This window comes from Euwallacea fornicatus, chromosome 7 (genome assembly GCF_040115645.1).
Source record: "Euwallacea fornicatus isolate EFF26 chromosome 7, ASM4011564v1, whole genome shotgun sequence".
NCBI lineage: Eukaryota > Metazoa > Arthropoda > Insecta > Coleoptera > Curculionidae > Euwallacea > Euwallacea fornicatus.
This window is the reverse complement of record NC_089547.1, coordinates 4,534,423-4,557,151: the sequence shown is the minus strand read 5'-3', so window position 1 is coordinate 4,557,151 and position 22,729 is coordinate 4,534,423. Positions and strand designations below refer to the sequence as shown.

At 42.8% G+C, this 22,729-nt stretch overlaps 1 protein-coding gene across 4 annotated transcripts in view; it reads right to left on the bottom strand.

The window, feature by feature from the left end:
• Nucleotides 1-22,729, bottom strand: part of skd (mediator complex subunit skuld) — a 33,061-nt gene that overhangs the window by 6,458 nt on the left and 3,874 nt on the right. Inside the window, exons 2-17 of one of the 4 annotated variants that reach the window (XM_066283682.1) lie at nt 13,686-14,025; nt 6,160-6,259; nt 5,840-6,105; nt 5,402-5,573; nt 4,407-4,787; nt 4,129-4,341; nt 3,536-3,680; nt 3,144-3,408; nt 2,856-3,094; nt 2,552-2,803; nt 2,024-2,336; nt 1,635-1,973; nt 1,313-1,551; nt 905-1,160; nt 414-739; nt 55-283 (exon numbers count right to left, since the gene is read on the bottom strand). In XM_066283682.1, the coding sequence (XP_066139779.1) occupies nt 55-283; nt 414-739; nt 905-1,160; nt 1,313-1,551; nt 1,635-1,973; nt 2,024-2,336; nt 2,552-2,803; nt 2,856-3,094; nt 3,144-3,408; nt 3,536-3,680; nt 4,129-4,341; nt 4,407-4,787; nt 5,402-5,573; nt 5,840-6,105; nt 6,160-6,259; nt 13,686-14,025 (4,075 nt within the window). The remainder of the gene's footprint in view (nt 1-54; nt 284-413; nt 740-904; nt 1,161-1,312; nt 1,552-1,634; nt 1,974-2,023; nt 2,337-2,551; nt 2,804-2,855; nt 3,095-3,143; nt 3,409-3,535; nt 3,681-4,128; nt 4,342-4,406; nt 4,788-5,401; nt 5,574-5,839; nt 6,106-6,159; nt 6,260-13,685; nt 14,026-22,729) is intronic. The other 3 variants (XM_066283683.1, XM_066283685.1, XM_066283684.1) reach the window with 3 other exon arrangements.

The following is a 22,729-nucleotide window of genomic DNA, read 5'->3' as shown; positions in this document are numbered from 1 at the left end:
AAATATAATCAATATAATAACACACACACACATATATATATTAAATTGTCAAACCTCTGCCCGCCAATCGATGGAATTGCCGCCACGTCAATGGACCTTTGACGGCGGACGGCGCCTCCCACAGCCTCGTTTGACATTTTTTCTGGATCGCATCTTGCAGAAGCGGTTGTAACGACTTCATCACTCTCACTATGTCTTGATTGCACTGAGGCCCAGGAGCTCGTAAGAATGGCCATCGATGCACTCCGATGGAATTATTCAACTTCGATAAGCGGTCTTCAAGCTGGAAAAAAAAATTAAACGTTAAAGCTTACACTAAAGACCTGTTTCCGGATAATCATAAAAATAAATAAAACTCAATATTCGTGTATTGTCACGCTTCTTCCATTCTTTGTACAGCAATAAATACCTACCTTGCACATTCCCAAGTTTTCCAAAAGGTTTTTGCTTTGCTCCAACGCAATACAGGTCACTTCATTACTGTCGGAAAATTCAAGAACGTGCACCGGATTCGAATGCGGCCCCGTCTTAACTTGCCGGACGTACCGCGCCGCCCTGCATAGCGCGTTGGCAGTGTTTGGTATAAAAACTAGCTGGTTGCATATCAAATCCAGAACGTTATGGGAAATAGAGTCAAGTTGGTCACGATCCACGGTGGCGTCCGCCTTGATCCAACTGAGAGATGTGAGCAGGGCAAGTAGAGAGGACTTTTTACGATCGCCTGGGTCTTCTGCAATGCCTAAATATAAAGAAACCACATGGAGAACCTTATTAAGAAGGAATAGGCGTTGATGAAATTTTCCCGCCGTGTGATAAAACTATCGTCATTTGCCATTATATTCTAGCATTTGACGGACGTTTTATCGCATCTCTTATGTACTTGAACTTGCTAGCGCCTATTTACCAGTGATCTCCATTTCATCCTCATAAAAAAGGCCACTGCCATAGGCAAGCCGCCTGTTGACTACTGCGGAAAATCCGCAACTGCACCTGATAGGGTCTTCTTCTGAATGATGTTGGGGCGACATCATGCTCCCATAGGGGGGAGGTTGGCCCATGCCCGGATAGGGACTAGTAGGTTGAGCGCACGCATGTAGCTTATCACTGTGCGAGTTTAGCAAGTAAATACCAGCATCGGCACCTCGGATGTTACCCACGACCTAAATATAATGATTCAGCTTTACTGTATATACTATCTACCTGCAATACTCATATTTCAAATGACATGCATGAACGGTTTTGTTACTTAGCGGTCCAAAAACGTCAAAATATCGTTGAGAAACACACAGAAGATTCTGATTGACAAACGCACCTTTGGACTAGCGTTGCAAACACACAGTGTACAACTATCAAAATTGTGATCTCTGAAGATATTGAAAACAGTATCAGTTAGCAGGATATTGAGCACCAATGAGCTGGCTTCGGGAGTACGTAGAGTTGGCTGTGGAGTCGGTACTGGTTCCACTGAGTTCAGGTTTTTATTGAGATATGAAGACGCGTTAGAATTGGCGGGCGAAGGAAGTTCATATGGAGGCGGAGGTGGTCGGAAACCTGTAAGAAAATTTAATTTTAGGAAAGTTGGTCGTAGGAAAGTATTACGAAGGTCCGATTTGATCGAATCGAAATATTCTTACCTGGAGGATGTAGAGGACTAGGAGGAAAAATGCCCGCGTTTTGATGAACATTATTCGGTATAGAAGGCGTGGGTGTCCGATTTCTATTAACGTTTAGGTTGCTGGTACCACCGTTATTGTTGTTATTCCCACTACCACTGCTACTATTTGCATTCTGCTGTTGATGGTGCTTGCTGTTCTCCATATGTTGCACCCACGATGGTTTGTACACGCAATTCCCAGGAATCGGCTGCGCCTGACTGGGCAAGTTGGTCAGCGGGGCGTATTTGCTGCTTCCAACCATCTTGCAAATTGTCGGTGGTTTGAACACGAAGCTCCAATCTTCTAAAAACGTCGAAACTAACGACAATATTGAGGAACCGTCGTGGCTCTTTATTAAAGAAACTAACCTATATTCTCCTCCTGCGGACTGCCCATCATGGGGTAAATATCCTGCTTTATCCGGGTTATGGAGAGATCCGGATAATCTTGCTGGCCGATGTCTAAAGGACCGCAAGGGGAGGCGATGGGGTTGTGTTCTAGACTAGGCGGCGTGGGAAACATTTTACTTAGTTCTGGAGGCATCCCTACGTTGGGACAGCCGCCCAGGTTGGTTTGGCCGTGTCCGGAAAGCCGCTTAGCAGGCATTGGATCGTCATGCGGTAAATTGGTGGGCGCTCCAGCTGAACTTGGTGGTGTTTGGATTTGGATCTGCGGAAAGCACTGCGATAACGAAAGACGTGTGAAAATGAAGAATGATGAAGCGACAAAGACAATGTGATTATAAATAAACGACAATCTAAATATTGGCACTGCAAAAAAACTGCTTTCTAAGATCGAAAGTCGTGAAAGCATGAGCTAATTTTTTCAACATTTATTTCACCTAGTTCTTTTTTCGGTCTTACATGCAAAAAAATTACTTAATTCAAACAACTTACCGCTTCGTCACTGCTCGTATAATCAGAATTGTCGAATATCTGATTCAAATCGTCGTAAGACGGTTGCAGCCCCTCAATGGTAAGCAAATTGTCCTTCTTGTCTTTGGGCTCCTCCTTAATAGGCGGCGCCCGCGTGAAACCGTCAATTTTGCAGTTATTGGGGTTGTTTCCGTCCTCCTCAAATTCATAAGGATCGCCCGGTCGTTTTACGCCGTGAGGCTGGGGATTAGTCCGCATCGGTTCCAACTCAGTCTAATTTACATATATCAGAAAAAATCTAAAAAAAAAAAATTGGGGACCTCACCATCACTACTTCCTGTTTTATATCCAGCTTAATTGTATTTGCGCTAGTAATGTCGTTGCTCTGACTGATACCGTTATGTTGGTACATCGAATAGAGATCAGTTTTCTTGTTAAACTTGTTTTCTTTGCCGTCCGGCTTAAACCTCTTCACTGGATGGTTGAACCACGCGTCTTGAGTAGAATAGTCATACAGCATGTCCAAGGTGTGTTCCTCCTCTCCCATGGCAACCTCATATTCTACTTTAAATTCATTATAATAAAATGATAAACAGAATAAGGTCAATTATACCTTTACTCGATAATACAGGCCGTTTCAATGCCACGAAGCCTCCATTGGATTTTTCGGAAACCTCAGCTGTCCGCCTGTCACCGGATTTAATTTCGGACTCGCTTTTCACCCCTCCGGGGCTCATTGCTGGACTTTCCACGCTTTTAGGTGGTAATCGCACGCTGTCAGGAGGGGTGTGCGATTTGTCAACGCCAAGGGATGGCGACTGATCGGATATAGGAGGGTTTGGTGAGAGAGTGGGCATCGTTGCATCTGCAGGAGGCACCTGAAATTAGAAAAAATTATATAACAACCGTTTTGCACCAAAATAAGCTCAAGGGTTGGTAAATATACCAATAGAGCATGGTATTTACCAAGAACTGTTAAATGATAAAGTTCATATTGTAACTCACCGACGCAGGTTGAGAATGCGGTCCCTGTAAAGGAGATGGAGCCACTGAAGCAGGACTACCAACCGAATTAACAATCATGCTCTCCTGCGTCCTGGGATAAGAAGGTGGACCTCCTTGAGGCGTATAAGACCCGCCCAAATTTGATCTGAAATTGATAAGTTTCTATAAAAAACTGCCTTAACTTTACCTTGAATTAGGTGCAACATGTTACGATGTCACTGAACCATTAGTTGTGTGGTGCCTTTCCCCCCCAAGATTTAGTAGAAATGCCGGCATCAACTAGGAAACAGTATCAACTCTTCCAATTCACATGAATTATGAAATATTAGAGATGTACCCCAAAGCCATTATAAGCCACAATACAATCACACCACATATTATTAGACTGTTTTCCTTCTCTATTATGAAACTTCCCGTACCAAAGTGATTTTGCTCAATGTTTGCATTATGAAAAGCGGTAGAAAAGCTTCAGAATAATGACGTTTGAAGGGTTTCTACCGCGTAGAGAAATCAAAGCCAAACCCCCAGAAAAACAAGACAGTAGCACATTCCGCAGCGGCAGCAGCAACAGCAGCAGAGGCTTCTTGACCAACCTTGACTCTAAATTTTGAGCCTGCAAGACCGGGGGCCTGCTTTGAGGAGTGGGAGGTCGGCCAGAGTCCACTTTGGGCGTGGGAGATCTCCTGTGAAAAGGAACGCGGTTTTTGGACGGTTTTTGAGGCCTCGACGTCAAAGGATTCTGGCCCAAGAGTGACATCGAGTTACACCACTTCGTGGAGCTGAATGAAGAGATGTATTTCCTAGGCCTGCGTCAATTAAAATTAATACCAGACACTCAATTTCATTCCTAACGCTAGATGGAACTACTTACTTCACACAGGTACAGTTAGCTTTTCTAGTAGGATCTGCGAAGTCCCAGTTTCCTTCCTCCTTGGTGCCTTTCTCGGCCGGGCAGCAAAGACACTGTTGCCAGGTTCGCTCGGGCAGGATTTGGGCAGCTGTAGTGTCCCGAGACATGCTGTTGATGTGCTCGACTGAGACAGTGTGAGGGCCCAGTTGGGGCACCCGGCTGTTGATTTGGACGTTGGGGGACGCCGGGGGAGTTGGAAGTGGTATACGCAAACAGGGTTCGGTTGAGGGTTTAGTTGGTCTATCAGCGGCAGTCGTGGCACTAGGTCCATTACTCACGCCGTTTAAAATTTGATTCCCGTTATCATCCAAGTCAGTCACCATCACGTAACATGATGGATATCTGTAAAAATACGTTTTTAGGATAAATCTCAAGTTTAGAAACCGCAATAAGAAGACCCACAATCTTCTACAAAAAAAAAATATAGATTTCAATATTTCTTTTCGTTCGCATATCAAATATGTCGTTTTCCTCATAGATCATAATATCTATGAGTTTTTTTTTAAGATTTCCGCACATCTTACAAAAAAAACATAATGAAGTTCCTAAAGCAACAATGTTTGTCTGACGTCCAAATGAATAGCGCAACCGATGCAAATTTAAAATGTCAACTTTTTTTCGTAGCAAGCGGAAATCGACTTTAAATTAAAACTTGTACAAGTCAATCAGTTGGGGCCGCTCAACTGTTACGTCCATCCTTCTATGCCGACTAAAAACATATCGATTCCTTCTTTCCTGCATCATCGTTTTTGTCCCCCATTTATAAAACAAATAAGAATGCAGTCATTCTGACTATAAAATCTACTTTTTCTTCCTCAAACGTCGAAAGAATTTTTTAATAGCCTCAACGTTCAATTTCTTTTCGTTTTTACCCAAATTACCTAGTGGTATCACAAACATCTTGGTAACTATTACAATGTTAACAAGGGAGAAGGGAACCAAAACAAAATATTTACCTCATTTTGGCGCCACCCACTACAACCTCCACCACACTGCTGTCGGTGAGAGATGAGCTCTTGTCCAAGGGATAAAAATGACTCCAGTCGTCCAGAAATTTGGCAGTAGACTCTGGCGACCTGGAGCTTTGGCCTGTCAACGTTCCGGCCAGTCCAAAGGGAGCCAAAATCACTAAAAATTCAAGCAATTTTATAATGAGGTCTTTAAGAGATTATCAGCAAAGTTCACATAAATTTCTCAATACAAAACATTAGTCAGGAGTTACTACCAATGGCAATATTTCCGTTTTATTGTTGAAATGCGCCTTCTACGCAGAGTTAATGAAGACAATCAATTACGGTTAATTGGCCCATTTTAACTGATTTTTCGCTACGAGACTAGCAAGATCTACAGTTTGAATTCGTTAAATGTCGTGTGAAAATTGTATGCACACTCACCTTTAATTCCCCCAGTATTGGCTTGCGCCTCTTGCATATGCCACCTGGTAAGTCTGCGCACCGGAGGGTGCTGCCTCACATCCACACTTGCGCACACCGAACTTTCGCCGTGAACAAAAAAGGCGAAGGAAAATGACAAGTGGCTGGCCGTAGGAGGAGGTATAGTGTAGAGCTCCTTGTCCACATTTTCCGCGTCTGAAGGGTCAAAACGGGGAGCAGGGTAGTCGTAGGGGTGGACGAACCATTTGCCCAGTCGGATGAAATCCCTGAACACAAAAAATCTGTGAAATGAGACACAATTTCAACTAATTTGGCCTTACCTGGATAGTAAACATCTTTCAATTAAGTTGTGAAGAGCCTTGAATAGCAGAGATCTACACTCGTAAGAAAGGCCACTCTCCCAAGAGCCTTGTTCACAATCTGAAATAAACAAACCATTAGAACCTGCAGTCTACCGCATTAACCTTTAAAAGCCGGGCCATGTCTCTCATTACGTTTAATCGAGGCCCTTTCTAGTCCTTAATGAATTTTACGTTTTCGGGACTCTACATCAAAGCACGTCCCTTCTGATAAGCTGATTACCCCCGAAAAAGCGGCTTCGCCCAAATGGAAAACGGCCACTTCAGGTTAAATGGATGGCAGATTTTGCCCGAATTAAACCGGTGGAGGAAAAACAAATTACTGGTTTTGGATGGTGGCAGTGCACACAAATAAGTTCCAATGATGTTTGCAAAAAGTTTTGGAAAAAAGGCAGGAGAAGAAATAACCCACGGGATCTTTTTTGACAATATGGTGAAGGACCCCTTGTACCTTAATGATTAAGGCTACTTGATATTCATTAGAACTACTAAGTGTGACGAAACTGTGATTACCCGATTTCAGGAAAAACCTCCAGCTAATTACCATGAAGTGAATAAATTAGTTTTTTTTTATATCTAACTGGATGTTAAAATGCTCCCGATTAAACGGGAAATTTAAGGGTGGTTTTGAAACCCTCTGAAAACCGTATCCAAAGCCGTTTCCACCCGCCCCGCAAAATTGTGCGTCGGCCTTGGACGGTCTTTTGCGCTGCGCTTTCTGCTTTTTAGTAGATCAGTGGGTCAACTGACTTGTGCCGACTCATGGCTTTAATAACCTAATGGCAATAAAGCAAAGAACCTTTAGACGCTACTATTTCAATAAACTTATTAATCAATATCAATTTGAAGGCGGATTTACTCATCTTGTGTCTTTGATCTCAGTGGTTGCAGGAAAATCTGAAAAACAGGACCACTGAGATCCCCCAAAAACAATCAAATCTGCTACCGACAATCAATTCACCTAAATGAACAATTCATAAAATAGCTATGATCTAATAGGGTCATGCATAACAGTTCCAATGTTTACAAACAAACGTGGATAGCAATTTTTACACAACGCACGAGCCTGGAATTTGCACACAATTACGGTCCACACATGAGTAACGTCTATGTACTAAAATTATAATCTAAAAATATCTGATGTAACCACCAGGAGGCGTGCTACGATGTTATGTGCCATTATGTAGCTGCGATCAACCAGTTTGTTTCTTGCTCAAATGGCGAATGCAAATTGGAGTCTTGGTTAATAATTGGTGAAGAGTGTCGAAAAAATCATTCAGCTGAAAAGGGTCAGTCAGTGATCGAGGCATTTGAGTCTGCAGTCTTTCAAACTATTTCCCCCATTTGATGCAGAATAATCATGTAAATAATCATTTGTCACTTCTAGGTCTAGTGGGCAAAAAACGAGCAAATTCGGAAGCGGTTTTAACCACAACGAGGTTATTCACGTCGGTAACTAGGTCAGTACTTGGTACACACCTCGTCACCCTCGACATAAGTCACTAAACAATAAGGGACGTAGATCTATTTAATTAATATAACTTATTTCAACCTTTCCCCAGCACAGTGGCATTGTTTATTTCACGATAAATCGATTATTAAATCCCACATTGAAAACTGCTCAAAATTCGGCCCCTCGAAATTTTACTGCAGTACCTTGCGAAAACCAAAACCTGGCAATGTCGCCGCATTTCGAGCGGTGTTGATCCGTTCTGAAAAGGAGCGCGATCCCAATGATATGTGGCATCTATGCAGAGGGGCGGGGAATGGCTAGCGAAACCGGCGACCGGCATTTGGTATTCAGATATCTAAACGGGCCTACAATGCAGGTCTGCAGGCCGCAGTGCGCTTCTAAGGCAACCATAATATTTCCGCTTTTGTCAGGTATTTGCCTTATCTGCATTGCGTAATTCTAATTATTGTCAATCGGTCGTGGGTGCTTACCGCACTTAATCAATTCCGGCGCTAATCAGGCGTCACTGGAAATCGGCGCGCAAGGCGGCAGCGTCGCCTATCAGCCGTACCCCAGATGATTGTTTTTGTGAAAAGTTAAATCGTAAATGGTCGCATAAATAAATGCAAAACGAGTTCGAAATTTTTAAGTGTAAAACGTTTGTTTAAATGTTGTCGTCTAGCTCTTGCCTTGGGCTTTTGTTGTGACGACAAATCGACGAACGAGCGCCTACGCGGTGCGTCGCGTAAAGTTGTCGTGGGGAAACCTGCGATCAGTTTACTTAACCTGATACTTATTTGTAAAGTGAGCAATCGACACAATTTAGCGGTTACTTTAGCTTTTGGATTCTCGGCAAATTCCGTTGAGCCAACTTAGTCGCTTTTGTGGTTCGAGAAAATAGTGTTTTTGACCTTGACTTTCGAATTTTCCAACTATCAGTCGAATTTGCATCATATACATATTCTACATCTGTGAGCAATATTCGCAACACCGCAACAACCTGCAGGAACCGACCTTAAAATTAACACATCAAGATAGTTGAAGTTTTAATAGTTGTAATCTCGGTGACAGGCGAGTTAACAAGATTTTCACCGTGCTGGTTCTTCTACAATACGAACAAAATCCCATAGCGTCACGAAAATATTGGATAAAATTTATGGAAATTTCCAAAAAATCCAACATCGAAATAACATCAGTATCTAAGAAGCTACGTACTTAGTTTGTCTAACCTTAATAAATTACTGAATTAACGCATGCTATTTTCGACTCTTTGCCGTATAGTTATAGATTTCCCACTTTAAAACAGCGCTATTTATAACGTTCAAGTTTCGAAATGTCATGAGCATCGTACACTGAAATCGGAAGGAGAGCGGCGAATATTAACATCAAATTAATAACTATTAATTGATAGAGATAACTACGTAAAAAACTTCCAAACAAAGAGCCAACTGTCCTGTTGCAAATTTTACACTAAATTTTAAATATATCTTAATATTAACAACTCATAATGATGAAGATTATCAGGAATAATTTAACAAACTCGCTTACGTAACTCTGCAAATGAAAATCATTAGCCCGTAACCGGCATTGGTTCCAAAACCATAAAAATTCAACCCCCAAACTACTCAAACCCAGCCACCTTAAAATCCTAGTTTCCATGACAACGGCAATAGTTTTTAAGCGGCGTTGCCAAACCGACTTTTTTCCTCACATCCTGATGTCGCCCAACGAGGAAAATATTTTTATATCCCTCCTTTACTGCGACCGCCATATTTTTATAACACACGAATATATCAATTTTGATGCCAACTTCAAAGTAAGCGAAAGACGTGACCCTCAAACGAAAAGTTGACTTTTCGAGGATGTTTATTTGAACGTTGCTTTAAAGTCGCATGAGCATTATAAATAATTTTTCAGAGGGTGGCTGAAATGTGGCAACGTGGATAACCGAGGAGCGCACCGGAACAGTGGGAACAGGGTAGGGGGGCGTAACGTCAAGGCGCGCGTCCCGTGACCTTTAAACGCGATACAGAAGCACGTGGGCGTCGATGGGGGTGGACGGGGCGCCTCTATCGCCCCAACGATCGCACTTTGCACCTCGTACACTAAACGCTCGTTCGATGAGCGGGGGCTGATAAAGTTGACCTTTATTAAGAGCTCCTGGAAATTCGTAATTCAATGAACGTCACGGAGAAACTATAATTTATTCCATTAACCATTAGACGATGATTTCTTAAAAGCGTTTTATTGAAATTTAAAGCATCACAAGATGCTCATTCTGCTTTGGATGTGCCGGCAACGTCGCCATCTGAAATTGGTATACGCCTCCAGAGCCAACAACTGTGCCTCATGCTTAGCGAAAAGAGTGGACAAACCAAACAATACAAAAAGGAGGGGGAGAGACGAGTAATATACGTCACTGTGACGTAACGTGACGTCAGAGTGCAGCCACGAGCCGCCGAGCAATGCGGATTTCGGGTATCTACAGAAACTAATAGATAAAGAAGGCTTTACATTTAATTGGGTAATTAAAATCCCGTTATAAAGTATCAGAAGATGCCAAGAAAATAAGCGACTTGGGTCTGATTGAGCTAGGTCATGGCGGGAGCCAAATGTGAATTAATGGAATTTGGCTATGTTCATAAAGCGGCGGTATTTAGATTCGTGCCAGAAGTACGGACCAAAACAAGGCCAATAAAAATTATGCGGTGAATAGTAACAACTCATTACTACGAGAAAAGTTTTAATCATTGTCATTGCAAAAACAACATTTTTTATTTTGCATGCTATTTTGGTCAAGGTCGTCGATTGTATCGATCTAATCAAAGTCAAACGGTATGGCAACGCTGTTGAAAGGATAAATAAACAATGTTGCCGCGCTTAAATAGGCATTGCGAACTCAAAAATTAATACCGCGCTCGGCGGGCAAAGTGGTACATTGAAAAAAAAGAAGAGTAATTCTTTCCCTCCATCCTCTTATTTCCGAACTCTCTCAAATATTAACTCTGAGCAAGACAAGAAATACGTACTTGCAGAATTCTCTATGAAGAATCAGGAATTTCTCTGCTCAAATTCTTCAAATTCTCTGAACGAGTCCAAACTTATGAAAACAAAAAGCCATGAGAATTTGGCCCCATATAACCTTCATATTTAGCACGTCTGCTACTCATTTTTCCATCGTCTTCCACTTTCCAGCCACGCTTATGAGCCCTTTATCCGGTTTATTTGAGACGTAACTTTTGCACTTCTTAATCGAGTAGAGCAGAGGTGGTGTTGCTAGGGGTGGACAGGAAAATGAGCTTCTAGAGGACGTTGTCATGGAGACTTTAAACGAATATTGTGGAAACACATTTTCGGGATTAAAAGGGTTTGAGACGGTGGCGGAAAAGAGCTCCTCGTTTTTGTTCTTCAGTCTGGATGGTGATATCAAAAGTTTTCTGTATATTTCGAGAAGTTGATGGAACGAATCAATTCTCCTAAGTGATCGAGAAAACCATCAACTTAATCAGAAATATGTAAATGTAATTAGCGTCCCGACGCGAATTAATTTAATTAGGGAGAAGCGACGCCGGAAGCGACGCTCGAATTGGAAATTTGCGGCCAAATTGCGTCGCTCGGCCCGTTTGGCCGCCCCCGGCGACCCGTGGAAACCGTCCCGGAAATCTCGTTTTTGAAAAGCCATTTGCCTGTAGCTTCCCGCCTCCAATCCCTCCAGTTTGTCGGGGAAAAGTGGATAAGGGAACAGCTGGGAAATTAATTTTTAAATCAGCCGTTTAACTTTTATTTAAGTCGAATGGTGAATCGTGCGACACATAATTAATTGCAAAGTCAATGTCAGATTTTTACCAGTGCCTGTTTATAAATGTATTTCTTTTGTTGGTTATTCGTTTAAAGCATCTCAAAAGGAACAAATACCGTCAATATTTAATTACCATTAAAAAACTACGAATAAAAGAACGTGCATATAAACTACTCTCGACGAAATGGAGGATGACCACGTCTGAAGAGACCAACAAAACGTGCAACCACAAGAAGAAAAATACGGAAGCTTTTCCTAATCCCGTTGTTCACCGCGAAAAGCGCGATTTTGACTTCCTAACTGGTCCTGCACACTACAGTCCTGACAGCAAATTGCAGGAATTCCTTAATCACACTGTAGTAATTTTGATCATGATCATGCGCAGCAAAAATCGACACAATCAAACTCTCTCTACCCTTTTTTCTATCCGCTTTCGGCAGAAGCATTTCCTGCGTTTGTGCTTGGGTCACCCTGTACGCAAATAAATCAGTGTTATTTCTTTATCGTCCCGAAATCCGGCAACGTCGGTTGCGAAAGCATACCACCACGGTGCATGCCACACTATACCAGTTCGGTTGAATGTTGATGGCTACTTTACGTCCTGTTATCGGTGGACTACCTGTTTTACATTCTTTTCTTTTGTATGCACGACCGTGGAGGAGACACGAGCTGTTGGACATCTCTCGTTCCTTATCCAACGGATTAGCGGGCACTTGCAAATATAATCCCTGGGAATTCATTGGTAGAAGTTACTTGCTCAAGCAGTCGCAGGAACCGTTTGTTACGTATCTAGGAGATAATAACCTTGAAGTAGGTCATGAAACGAGCAGTTGTTGGAAAGTAAAAAGCTGCGCTCGAGAAAGGGACGGACGTGCCTTCTGTTTGTTCTTAAGTAAACGTCATAGTTCCCTAGAACTGAAACCCTTATACGAATTCCTCGATGTTTTAAATAGCTCGCCGGATTGAGTGCGGCAAATTGAAGTTTGTTGACCTATAAATAGTAGTACCGAAAAAAGCCGTTGAGAAGCAATTTAAGTAGTACAAAACCGTTTAAAGCGCGACGATGAGTGTAGTGGCGAGAAACGAAATCAGAAATCGTTGACCTCTCGGTACGTCAACGGTGATTTCCTTCTACACGGTGGCATAGAAACGGGTCGCGTATAGACCATCCACGGTACCCACCAACAAATGGGAGTTTTATCGACCGTTATGTAATACCCGACGAAATGATTCAGCGGTTTCGGGCGGCACAAAGAAGTTTAATTGCGACCGAGAAGATTATCAGCCGGGAGTTGTTGGTATTGGCACAATCACGGGCAGGTCTCATTCATGCCGAAGCAGCACGAGTTTTCGGACCACCCTGTAGGTGGCGGTTTCGTAGAAGAAAAGAAAGAATCGGGTCTAGTCTAGTCCGTGTGAAACTGATTGCTCGAAAAGTAGTGATCGACAGGCGGCGTTGTCAAATTTTTTAAATGTTCATAAAATCAGTGAATTAAGATTGTGACAGAAAAGTCACGGGAAATAGGGTTGACGTTGATGGAAGTGATCGCGTCCTAAACGTCAGAACACGTGGTAGGGATTAAAAAATAGACCTCCGGTAGCGAATAATGACCAATTAAAAATCGATAATGAGGGAACTGGGAATACTTCTGAAAAGCGAGAGAGACGCCCAGTGGGGTGTAGTCTGAGGTTCCCCTATGAACTGAAATGGAATATTTAAAACTCGAAGAGACAGGATAGCATATATTGTGCTTTAATTATAGACAGTTTTAAACATACAGGGTGGCCCAGAACCGTATTACACAAGAGGCCTGCATTTTTTTTTAACCAGCACACTCTCCGTGCCTCGTCAACATATTAATTTGCGTTCAATGGGCGATTCCATCCAATTCCCGAAAAATACGTCAACGTTCCCAAAAGAAGTCTCCATTAGGGCCACGTTAACATGGCTCCCGTGGAGCTTCGAATTTTCAGATCCGAGAATATGGTTTATTCAAGCCGAGCCGAGACAAAATTGGCGACATGCCGCAAAAGAAACCTCGACACCCGGCAACAACGCGCCATCAAATGCATAATGAGTCGCACAGCGGGACAGATGTTCCCAACCGTTTTTATTTCAGACGAGGTGACTTGGTGTGTTGTGTTATTGACAAAGCGATTTAAAACTGCATTTCCCACGGCTTTCGCCCATCAACAAGCGCTAATCTACCCGTCACCTCATTTTGAGTCACTTACCGCTCATGTTCAATTCGGGAGCCACCAGCTCGTTCAGATCCGGCTCTTCCCCGTACCAAAAGATCCACAACTCCTTGGCGCTGGCTAGGCTCAAGGGGGGCGGCTGGGCAGGTGGGGGCGGCGGCTCGAAAGCGTCGGGGGGCGGCCGAGATGGACCTCCGGACACGCGCCGCCACACGCAGAGGATATCCGCAGCCAGACATCGCGCGTAGCTGCGCAGCACCGGGTCGTCCAGGGGTTCCCCGGGGACTTGATGGTGGGCCCCATGACCGGGACCGTGACTACCCCCGCCCGGTTCCGACCACGTCAGCTTACGCCATTTTATTCCGGAGAGTTCGGTCTAAAATTAGACAAACAAGCATTACATTCGGTTATAAATAGGTTGCGCATTAGATGCAGCTGAGGGGCGCACCTGGGGTTCTCATAGCTGACAAATTAGCTAGGCTTAAGTGGCGTTGAGGATCTGTTTAGAGTACGGATGATGTCGGGGTGTGTTCGAGAGATCGAGATTAGGTGGGTCTACGCCGCTGGTGCTTGTTGTTGCAACAACATTTCTTGTAGGTACCAGACACAAAATTGCATTCTTTCGTGTTCACGTCGCTGACCCACAAACGAACTTCTGTATTGCGCTAGATTTGCGTCGGGTGAAATAACCGTAAACTAATATTATATTTAAATAAAGTTACTTGCGGCAGAGCAGTCACAATAATGCACAAGTGTTGGTATAAACGATAAAAAAAATTCTTAATTATTCTTGAAACCCACATACCTCGTGGGTAAGTAATAAACGAATAACGTGTTTTTGCGTTCTACTGCGCACCACATTCAATTATAACAACCGCTGATTTGTTGACGTCGCTTAATCAAATCGAACGCATGCGCAATAGCTCTGCGTAGAAGATTCATGGCTGAGAACGGTCAACCGTTTAGGCTTTATTCCTATTAGTTACGTTGTTTGTATAAGGGGGGATTACGAACAAATGCGCAATAGGCGATGGAACCGTAAACGTAGGGCGTTAATTGGGCCATTTGCTACCTGCCATCAAACATCTAACTGACAAACTCATAACAGAGACCTAAAGCCTTCTTGTGGTTTTCTTTGTTAACACCCTTTATCACTCCAACTTGACTGAAGAAGCGAATTCCGAATCAGCTGTCTTAAAGAGTACCTCAGATATACGTCATGTCATGAAGGCCACAGCATCTTTAAATTTTTTTTTAATTTATTAGTTAGGTCAGAATTGGGTTCTAGGAATGGGTTAGTTCAGGTTAACTGCGACCCAGAACGTGGGATTTTATAGAGCTCGTAGCGGATATGACACACCTATCTTGGGGGTTTCCAAATAACAGAAATTTATCGTCTTTTGAGAAGATTTTAGTTTTCGTCCATTTCGGAAGAATGTTGGACAAACTAGATGTTAATAACGGGGTTAACTTGGGAGAGTAATTTCCTTAGTGCCCCCTATAAGATTTCACGAGGTGGTGCTCGTAAAGGGTTTTCTGATCTTAAAATGCTATATGTGTCTTTATAGATATACAGCTACATGTTTAAGAGTTTGCCGAATATATTGAAAAGTCTGACAAGTATTAATGAGAACTTTTAAATTGTTTGGAAGCGCAATCTATACTATGTAAGCCAGTTGACGACACGACTCATTGTGACGTCGCATCAGCCTTATTCCTTTCAATTAGGTGACCTTATACGCGTTACTTTGTCTTCTGCTCGATTTTCCATATGCGCACAACAAAGGAAAAGCGATCAATTTGTCATATGAAGCATGTTGCTTCGATTACCCACGGGACTGACACCAAGATTGTTTCAAGATTTTCTGTAATAACCGAAGTGGCCCTTTGTTCACATCCACATCGTATTTTAAGGACGACTTTCGTAGCATTAAAAATGTGAAAGGACGTCCAAATTGACCGAGACTAGAGGACTGAGATTTTTTAGTACGTTTGACCCCAGATTTGACTCGTGATTTGGCAGACTTGAGAACAAAATTGACCCGTTGTTGCCGATTGCTTCGCAACGGAGGAAAAAAACTGAAGCAAAACTTTTGACGAATTTTTGAACAGATAAAGGGAATTCCGACATTAAATTTTTGAAGACGACAAAACTGGTCAGCTTGCCGAAGACTGCTTTCGACGTCGGATAATGGGACGAAAACTACAAAAACAGGCTATCGAACCACCCGGCGCCCGTAGCACGTGCGATGACCCGCACTTGGCCGCGTTGCTGCCACATCGAGTCAACTTGGCATAGATCAGTTCGCCACCAAACATATTTAGTGTCCCTAAATCATTCGCACTTACACACAATATCTTCGAATTGCAATCGATTGAACTCGTTAAAAATTCCGCCTTATCATTACAAATATTTTAAAATTATCTCCTGATCGACAAGCAAAACTATGGTCCGGACTGGCGGACAATAAGACCCCTTCGGCGGAAACTTCGTGAGAAATGTGGCATCGCCGCCCGGCCCCCGACCAATCAACAGGTTGGCGTCTGCCCGCGTCGCCATGGCAACGGGGGAGCGGGTTGCCAGTCTAATAACCGGTTTATGGGGCGAATCGCGGTTGCCGCATCGGGCAGGCCCATCATCAGCTGATCGACGATGACGGTCGTTATCAAGCCGCTCGATTTAAGATTGAGTGCGTGTGTGCGAGCCCTAACGGCGCGGAAATGGGTGTTTAGATTCGGATTTAGTTTTTCTTTAGGTAGGGCCGCACGAAGGGAATTTCGGGACCGCATTCTTTACCGGATTTGGGATTTTACCCGTTAAATTTCCGGGATGACTTTCGCACGGAAATTTTCACGTGCGTTTTTGCGTTTAAATAAGGCTGGCGACAAATTGCGAAAGAAACTGCGATTTAACCGGAAAAATAAATACAATGCCGTGCCTGAGAGCTTTATCTATCCCACAATCGCATTATTTGAATGATTTTTGCTTGTTTGAACAGCATCATGCAGCCTTATCGCCGAAACTTATCATTGAAAATAAATTGCACTAAACAGTAAAATCTATATTTACAAGGTTCGGTTTGGTTTCAAGTGAAAGCTCCGGAGAAAGCAATTATTATTGAATTTTAATCGAGGCTTTATAATTCAACATTGTTGATTCTCGTTTACGCTTGGCATGACTAAATCGGCCTTGAATCTAATGCAAGAACTCCGCTCATAATCCAGTGGGTTCGTCCGTTGCATTTCAACATCCACAGCCCACCCATATTGCCACAACAGTTGTACAATATGCGACTGCGATGCATCACCGAAACCTGGTAGCTGTCCGGTGGTATCAACCATCTTCAAAGATGCTAACTACAGGATAATGGGTGCGCAAACCAAACCTACAATCGTCATCATTGGCGGTACATTTATGAATGGCATGGGCAGGTCCTTTCATTCATTACTACTTCTTCGTTTCGGTTTGATGTGGCGAGTGTTAGCTCTATTGAATGACCCTCATAATGTAACTTTTCAAACGATGACTTAGCGTGCCGCGAACTTTTTATTATACGACCGTGAGTAGGTCACGAAGTTGCTCTCGGAAGTTGGACAGTAGAAATGGCAGGGTTACGACTTCCCCATAAAAAGTCTTGTGGATCGCCCGTAGGGCCATTTCGCTTCTGAGTTTATAAGGGAGGAGCGTTAGGGATGTTAAAGTGCCTGAGAAATTGCATGAAACTCCCAGTTCCTGGTTGGCTTACTGAGTCAATCATGTGAGCATTGAAAGTAAGTCAGGTTACCCCCTACCTCCGCGTCTACTTGGAAGTGATAGTACTTAATTACTTAAAGAGAGGAAATTAAATAGAAAGGTCTCGGACTCGTTAACGTTACTATTTTCATTTATATAATTTCCTGGTGATGTGTGCGTATGATTGACAAACACAACACCAAACTCCACCTCGATGGAACCGACTTAAGTTGGATCAACCGCAGGGTTTTTCCTAACACCGAGCCATAGCAGTAACGTCAAGATGTGATACTCAAAAGACCTCAATGCAGCAACCTCAAAAGAGTAGGGAGTAATATTTGAGGTATTCTCAGTGACAACAACGTACTGATGCATATAATTGATGGTGGCATTATCTCCAATAACCATATCGATTGTCAAAATTGACAGAATTTTAAGACGGACAATTCAGCCATAAGAGTATACACAGGATGTTTCTAAAATATTTCCAACAAAAATCAAGGGTGAGGGGTAGATGGTACATCTCGTGCATCAAAAACGAGACACACATTTTTAATAAAGGCCATATTTGGAGGCCTTGCAAGGAATTACTATAGATCGCATACCGTCCCTTGCGTCACCTTAAAATCCGGTTTTTAATTTAACTTTCACATCCTCAAGACAGTTGAGCTGGCTCAATTCCGCGGCCAATGCGTTTACCGACGAGGTATTTTGAGGAAATTCTTAGTAAGAGAAACTAAGGTCTCAAATTGGCACAAACATGTAGAATTAAGGAGAGGTTGGTGACAGCGACATCGCTACCAGTAGCCGTTTGAAATACTTATCAGACAAAATTGAGACAGACTTAATAACAATTACTAAACATCACACTTCTCCCAAAAATCCGTTGGTCCCACCATTGACTAGGTCCGGGTCTTCTTCACCTTAACTAGTATCAAACGCTGACATTAGCGAACCCAAAATCAATAAACCAAGTTGTTTCCCAGCTCCCTCAGGTCCCCCAAAGGGGTGAAAACAGGCGAAGACGACCCGTGGGGTGGTTCGCGGCAGTGGAGGGCTGAAATTCGCGCGCTTGAAAATTGAATATGCGTGTATGACCGAATATTGATTTTTTTCTTGGATCGGCGACGACGGTGGTGGCACTCCGCCCCTACGTGGGCAAAAGGAGGCCATGTGGTTGACAGGCGGGCGAGTCGCGGACCGCGTTTTGCCTGCTACAATCAATAGTAAACTCGGATGGGCGCTCTCTTCTTTTGGCCTATTATAAGGAGATTTCGGCCGCACGAGAAAAATGCAAGGAAAAATTGGACTTTCGGATTAAAATCATTCTGCAATACAGGAATCGTGACAACGTGTGGATGCGGAGAAGCGCTCCAAAGAAGTATTTACGTTGACCTCTATGTCGAATCTGGGTATCAACAGCGTCAAACGCACTGCGAATTTTGACACACTGTGCATTTGCTTCAATTTCAAAATAGTTTTCGAATGCGTGATAGTCTTGAATCTCGAAAAAGTAAAATTTAGGAAAAGTGGAAATTTGATACTGAGAAATTTCCCACCCCTCGCAGCACTGTAGCAATGTGTATTTTTCGGTAAAAATTCTTTAAATTGGAGAAGAGGTAAAGAGAAGCATCGTTAGCTTTCCATTTGGAGAATCTAGTTAGATTTTTTAAGGGCCGATTTGTCAACATAACTGCAGACCAATTTCCAAAAGATTTTAAAAACAGACGATTATTAGCGGCCATTTTTGAAATTTCTATTAAAAAAAAATTTTTACTGCCGCAATTTTGATTCGGGACTGAAATGCCAATCTGCAATAAATCATTGTCAAAAAGCGGCAAATTTATGAAGATATTTTTGTGATATAACCAAAAATATATATTTATGTAAAAAATTTGGGGAATTCCGTTTCCGTCGGTTCCTACAACCTTCCTAAAAACACCGTATGTATACACAAAGACTGTATTTAAGAGAACGACAGAAAAATTAAATTATGGAATATCTAGAACGCAATCCACGGATTGCACACAAAAACCTTCGCCTGCCGTGACTGCATACGTTCTTCCATTGGGCCGAAATCTCGGCAACGAGGAGTGAGAAAAAGGCGAAAAGATTTCGTCGCCTTATTAGGCCAATTCCCATATAAACACGCCGCAAACGAAAACAAACGCTGCGACGGAAACTGAACTGATGCGGCAACGTCGCCGCTACGGACCCAACAACAGGCTAGACTGGAGCAACAACGATTGAAAGCCGCTTCGCCACTTGCAGTTGTTTAGCGTTTGACATTGATCATCGGCTCACAACAAAGGACGGCGAAAACGAATTCCTTTCGGTGCGATAAGGAGCGATTGCGAGACGGGGAGGCGGCAACGTGGCCGGGACAGGTTAGCCCGCTTGAAAAGTCGGTGACAGGCGAGAGGAGTGTACGGGCGGCGCAAGAAAAAATATGAGAATGATGGGGGAAAAAAAGAAAAAAAAAGAATTTATGTTCAAGGACATAGAAAATTTTTTCGTACAAAAAAAAGCAATAAATAACATAAAAAAAACGGAGTCTCCCTTACATTGGAGTGTTTGGTTGGGATTGGGAGGATATTCCAATTGGAAAAATATACTTCAATATAAAAAATTAAAAAGAAATTTTATTAAGTAAATCAAGAAATTAATACACCAACTCATGTGCGGAAGATCAAAGCTTTCCAAACTTACAACATATTTCGCTTTATTTCTTACTCTTCCTGAAAAACTTAGGATCAATAAAACTTTTTTCGAAAATTTATGTAGGCCATGTATCCGGGAACTCTGTTAGTAACCTGAAGATTCAAGTTACTCTCAGGTTATCCAAGGAACCTCAGGTTTAAACAAACAAAAACCAATTTCACGGTTCAAAAATGTATTAATAATTTCGAGGGGTAGATCCCTAATGAAACGTTCGCAGTCCAAAATACTCCAAAGTGCAGTGGCAATGCATCGAAATAGCTTGCAATACCTTGAGGGTGAGCACCAAAATATCTGTGGTTCGGTTCGTTGGGTCAGGTTAAGTAACCCCAGCGGCAAATTTCCATTGAGAAATGTATTCGATATTGCCAAAAAGCTGCCATTTACCTAAATAACAATTCAATTTTCGACATAGTCCCTGGGAGACTAAGGGAAACGTCACTATCAGTGTCAAAACCATGTGCGCACTGACAGTGACAGTACTCTCACCGGCCGTGGTGGATTCCCACCATGATTTCGGCGATTTCAAAAATTGGCTCGTCCTCAGAGGAAAAACAAACGCCGAATTAAAATGGAAAAATCATTTGTTTACATTTCGCAGCGCCCTCGTTCAGAGTTAAAGGTACCAACAGGAAAATCAAAACGGAATAATAACGAGCGGATGGTTTGTTTTTTTTTTGTATTTGATATGAAAATAAATGGAGCAAAATCCGACGAAAACGCGACAACATCGCCCGCCCCCGCACGCACCACGTGAAATACATGCGCGCCGACGTCGGTCGATTCTTGCATCGGAATGAACAAGTTGTTAATGCGTTCCTAATAGGAGGCTAATTTGATTGTTGTTGCGTATTTGAATGGGCATGGGCCAACTATCTAATTGGAATCCTAATGAGACTCACCTATGATTAAGTATAGAAATTAAAGATCTTTTTGTTCAGATATCTTTCTATTTTACACACAAAGGCGTCCATCATAGAGCACAAAGACTTTGTTAAATTGGCCATTCGCTGGCCGCGACCCAGAAATATCGATACCCATTGAGAGGAAATTATCTACTCAATTTGGTAAAGCAGAAACGAGAATGAACGAAATAAACCCTGGACGATAATTATCATTAAGTGCTCAGAATGCCTGCCACGCTGAGCACAGCACTCTCATTTAAAACCTTCTTAGCAACCGCAACGTTAGAAAAGAATCGAAACCCATCTCATTTTCATTCGATTCCAAATCGACCTCGCTCATGCTACATCTATTTAGCGAGAGGTGAAACGATTGACCTTGACCTAGAATATAGAATACCACCATGGAAGCAACAATAACGAGATTTGAAAGCCAATTGCGCTATAAACATTAGCGATGTTAACGCGATCTTCACCCGAAGATTAAGCACCGCTTTCCGGCGGAATAAATCGCGCCCCCGAACCCCTAAAGCGACCGCTTAACTGCAAGGGGGCTAACTAACATCTGCCTCAAAGGCCGAAAACCCAGAATTCTTTTAATGGGGCGTCTGGCACATGCAGCAAGGAGGAGCGAGATAGTAGAAAAATTCACTTATGTGGGTAGCAGGTCGTTGATCCCGATGGCGGCGGGCCTAAGAAGAGGTAGCAGAAGGTGGACTCCGGCTAGATTAAGCTCGAGTTTACACAAGTTGCAAGAGATTTGAAGCGCAGGTAAAAAATTTGTAACCATAATTCCCTGAATTGGGCCCATAAAGGTTCACTATTCACTGATCCCTATTGCTTGTGGTGGAGTGATAACTACACAGTCTGGAGTGGATAAACGGAAGCTTGTGGAGTAAACAGGGTGGAGCGCAGCGAACGTCACTACGTATCGCGATGCCAATAGGGAATGCTTTGAAAACAAAGTGTTTCCACGCGGATCTCCGTCAAAATCGAATCAATTTAATAATGATACAGCTGTCAGTTGTCAATGTCGTCAGGCTCATATGATTGAGTTATGGGATTCCCCCGACAGATGCATTCTCGCTGATTTGACAATCGCTTCGCTACACGGCGCCATTTCAATCCCGACACTCGACACTATCCCGAAACATGCTGAATCGACCTTGAGGCAAAACGAGATTGAAATCGAATTAAAACCGGCTTACATGGCAGAATTCGGACAAACTTCAAAACAGAAAACGTTTCCAACCCGGTTTTCGATTTGCATAGAAACGTAGTAATTGACGCATATTTGCCAGTGGGTTTGTTTCCCCATTGATGAGGAACTTGCACGACAATGTAAATATCTCTCACTAAAACCAGATAAAACTTGATTCGTCATATTATTATTTGCACATGAAAATGCGACTTTGCCCAGACACGGTCGAGGGTTGGGTTTTGAATGCGCCTTGGACGTTGATTGTGGTACCTACGGGGCCCGCGACCGCATTGAAAATATGGCTCGAAATTTCCTATAGATTATTTATACAACGTCGTTTATTACCGACAACAAATAAATAAATCGCTGCCACGAATAAGCAGCTACGAAATGCGTAGCAACAATGGGATTTAGATCGGGTAGACAGAAAATAATCAAAATAAGTATAGAGTAGGACATGCTCCTGGACCTCGAATGGCCCAACATTAAGGCATCTAAAAAAACTGATAATACAGCAAAACCCTTA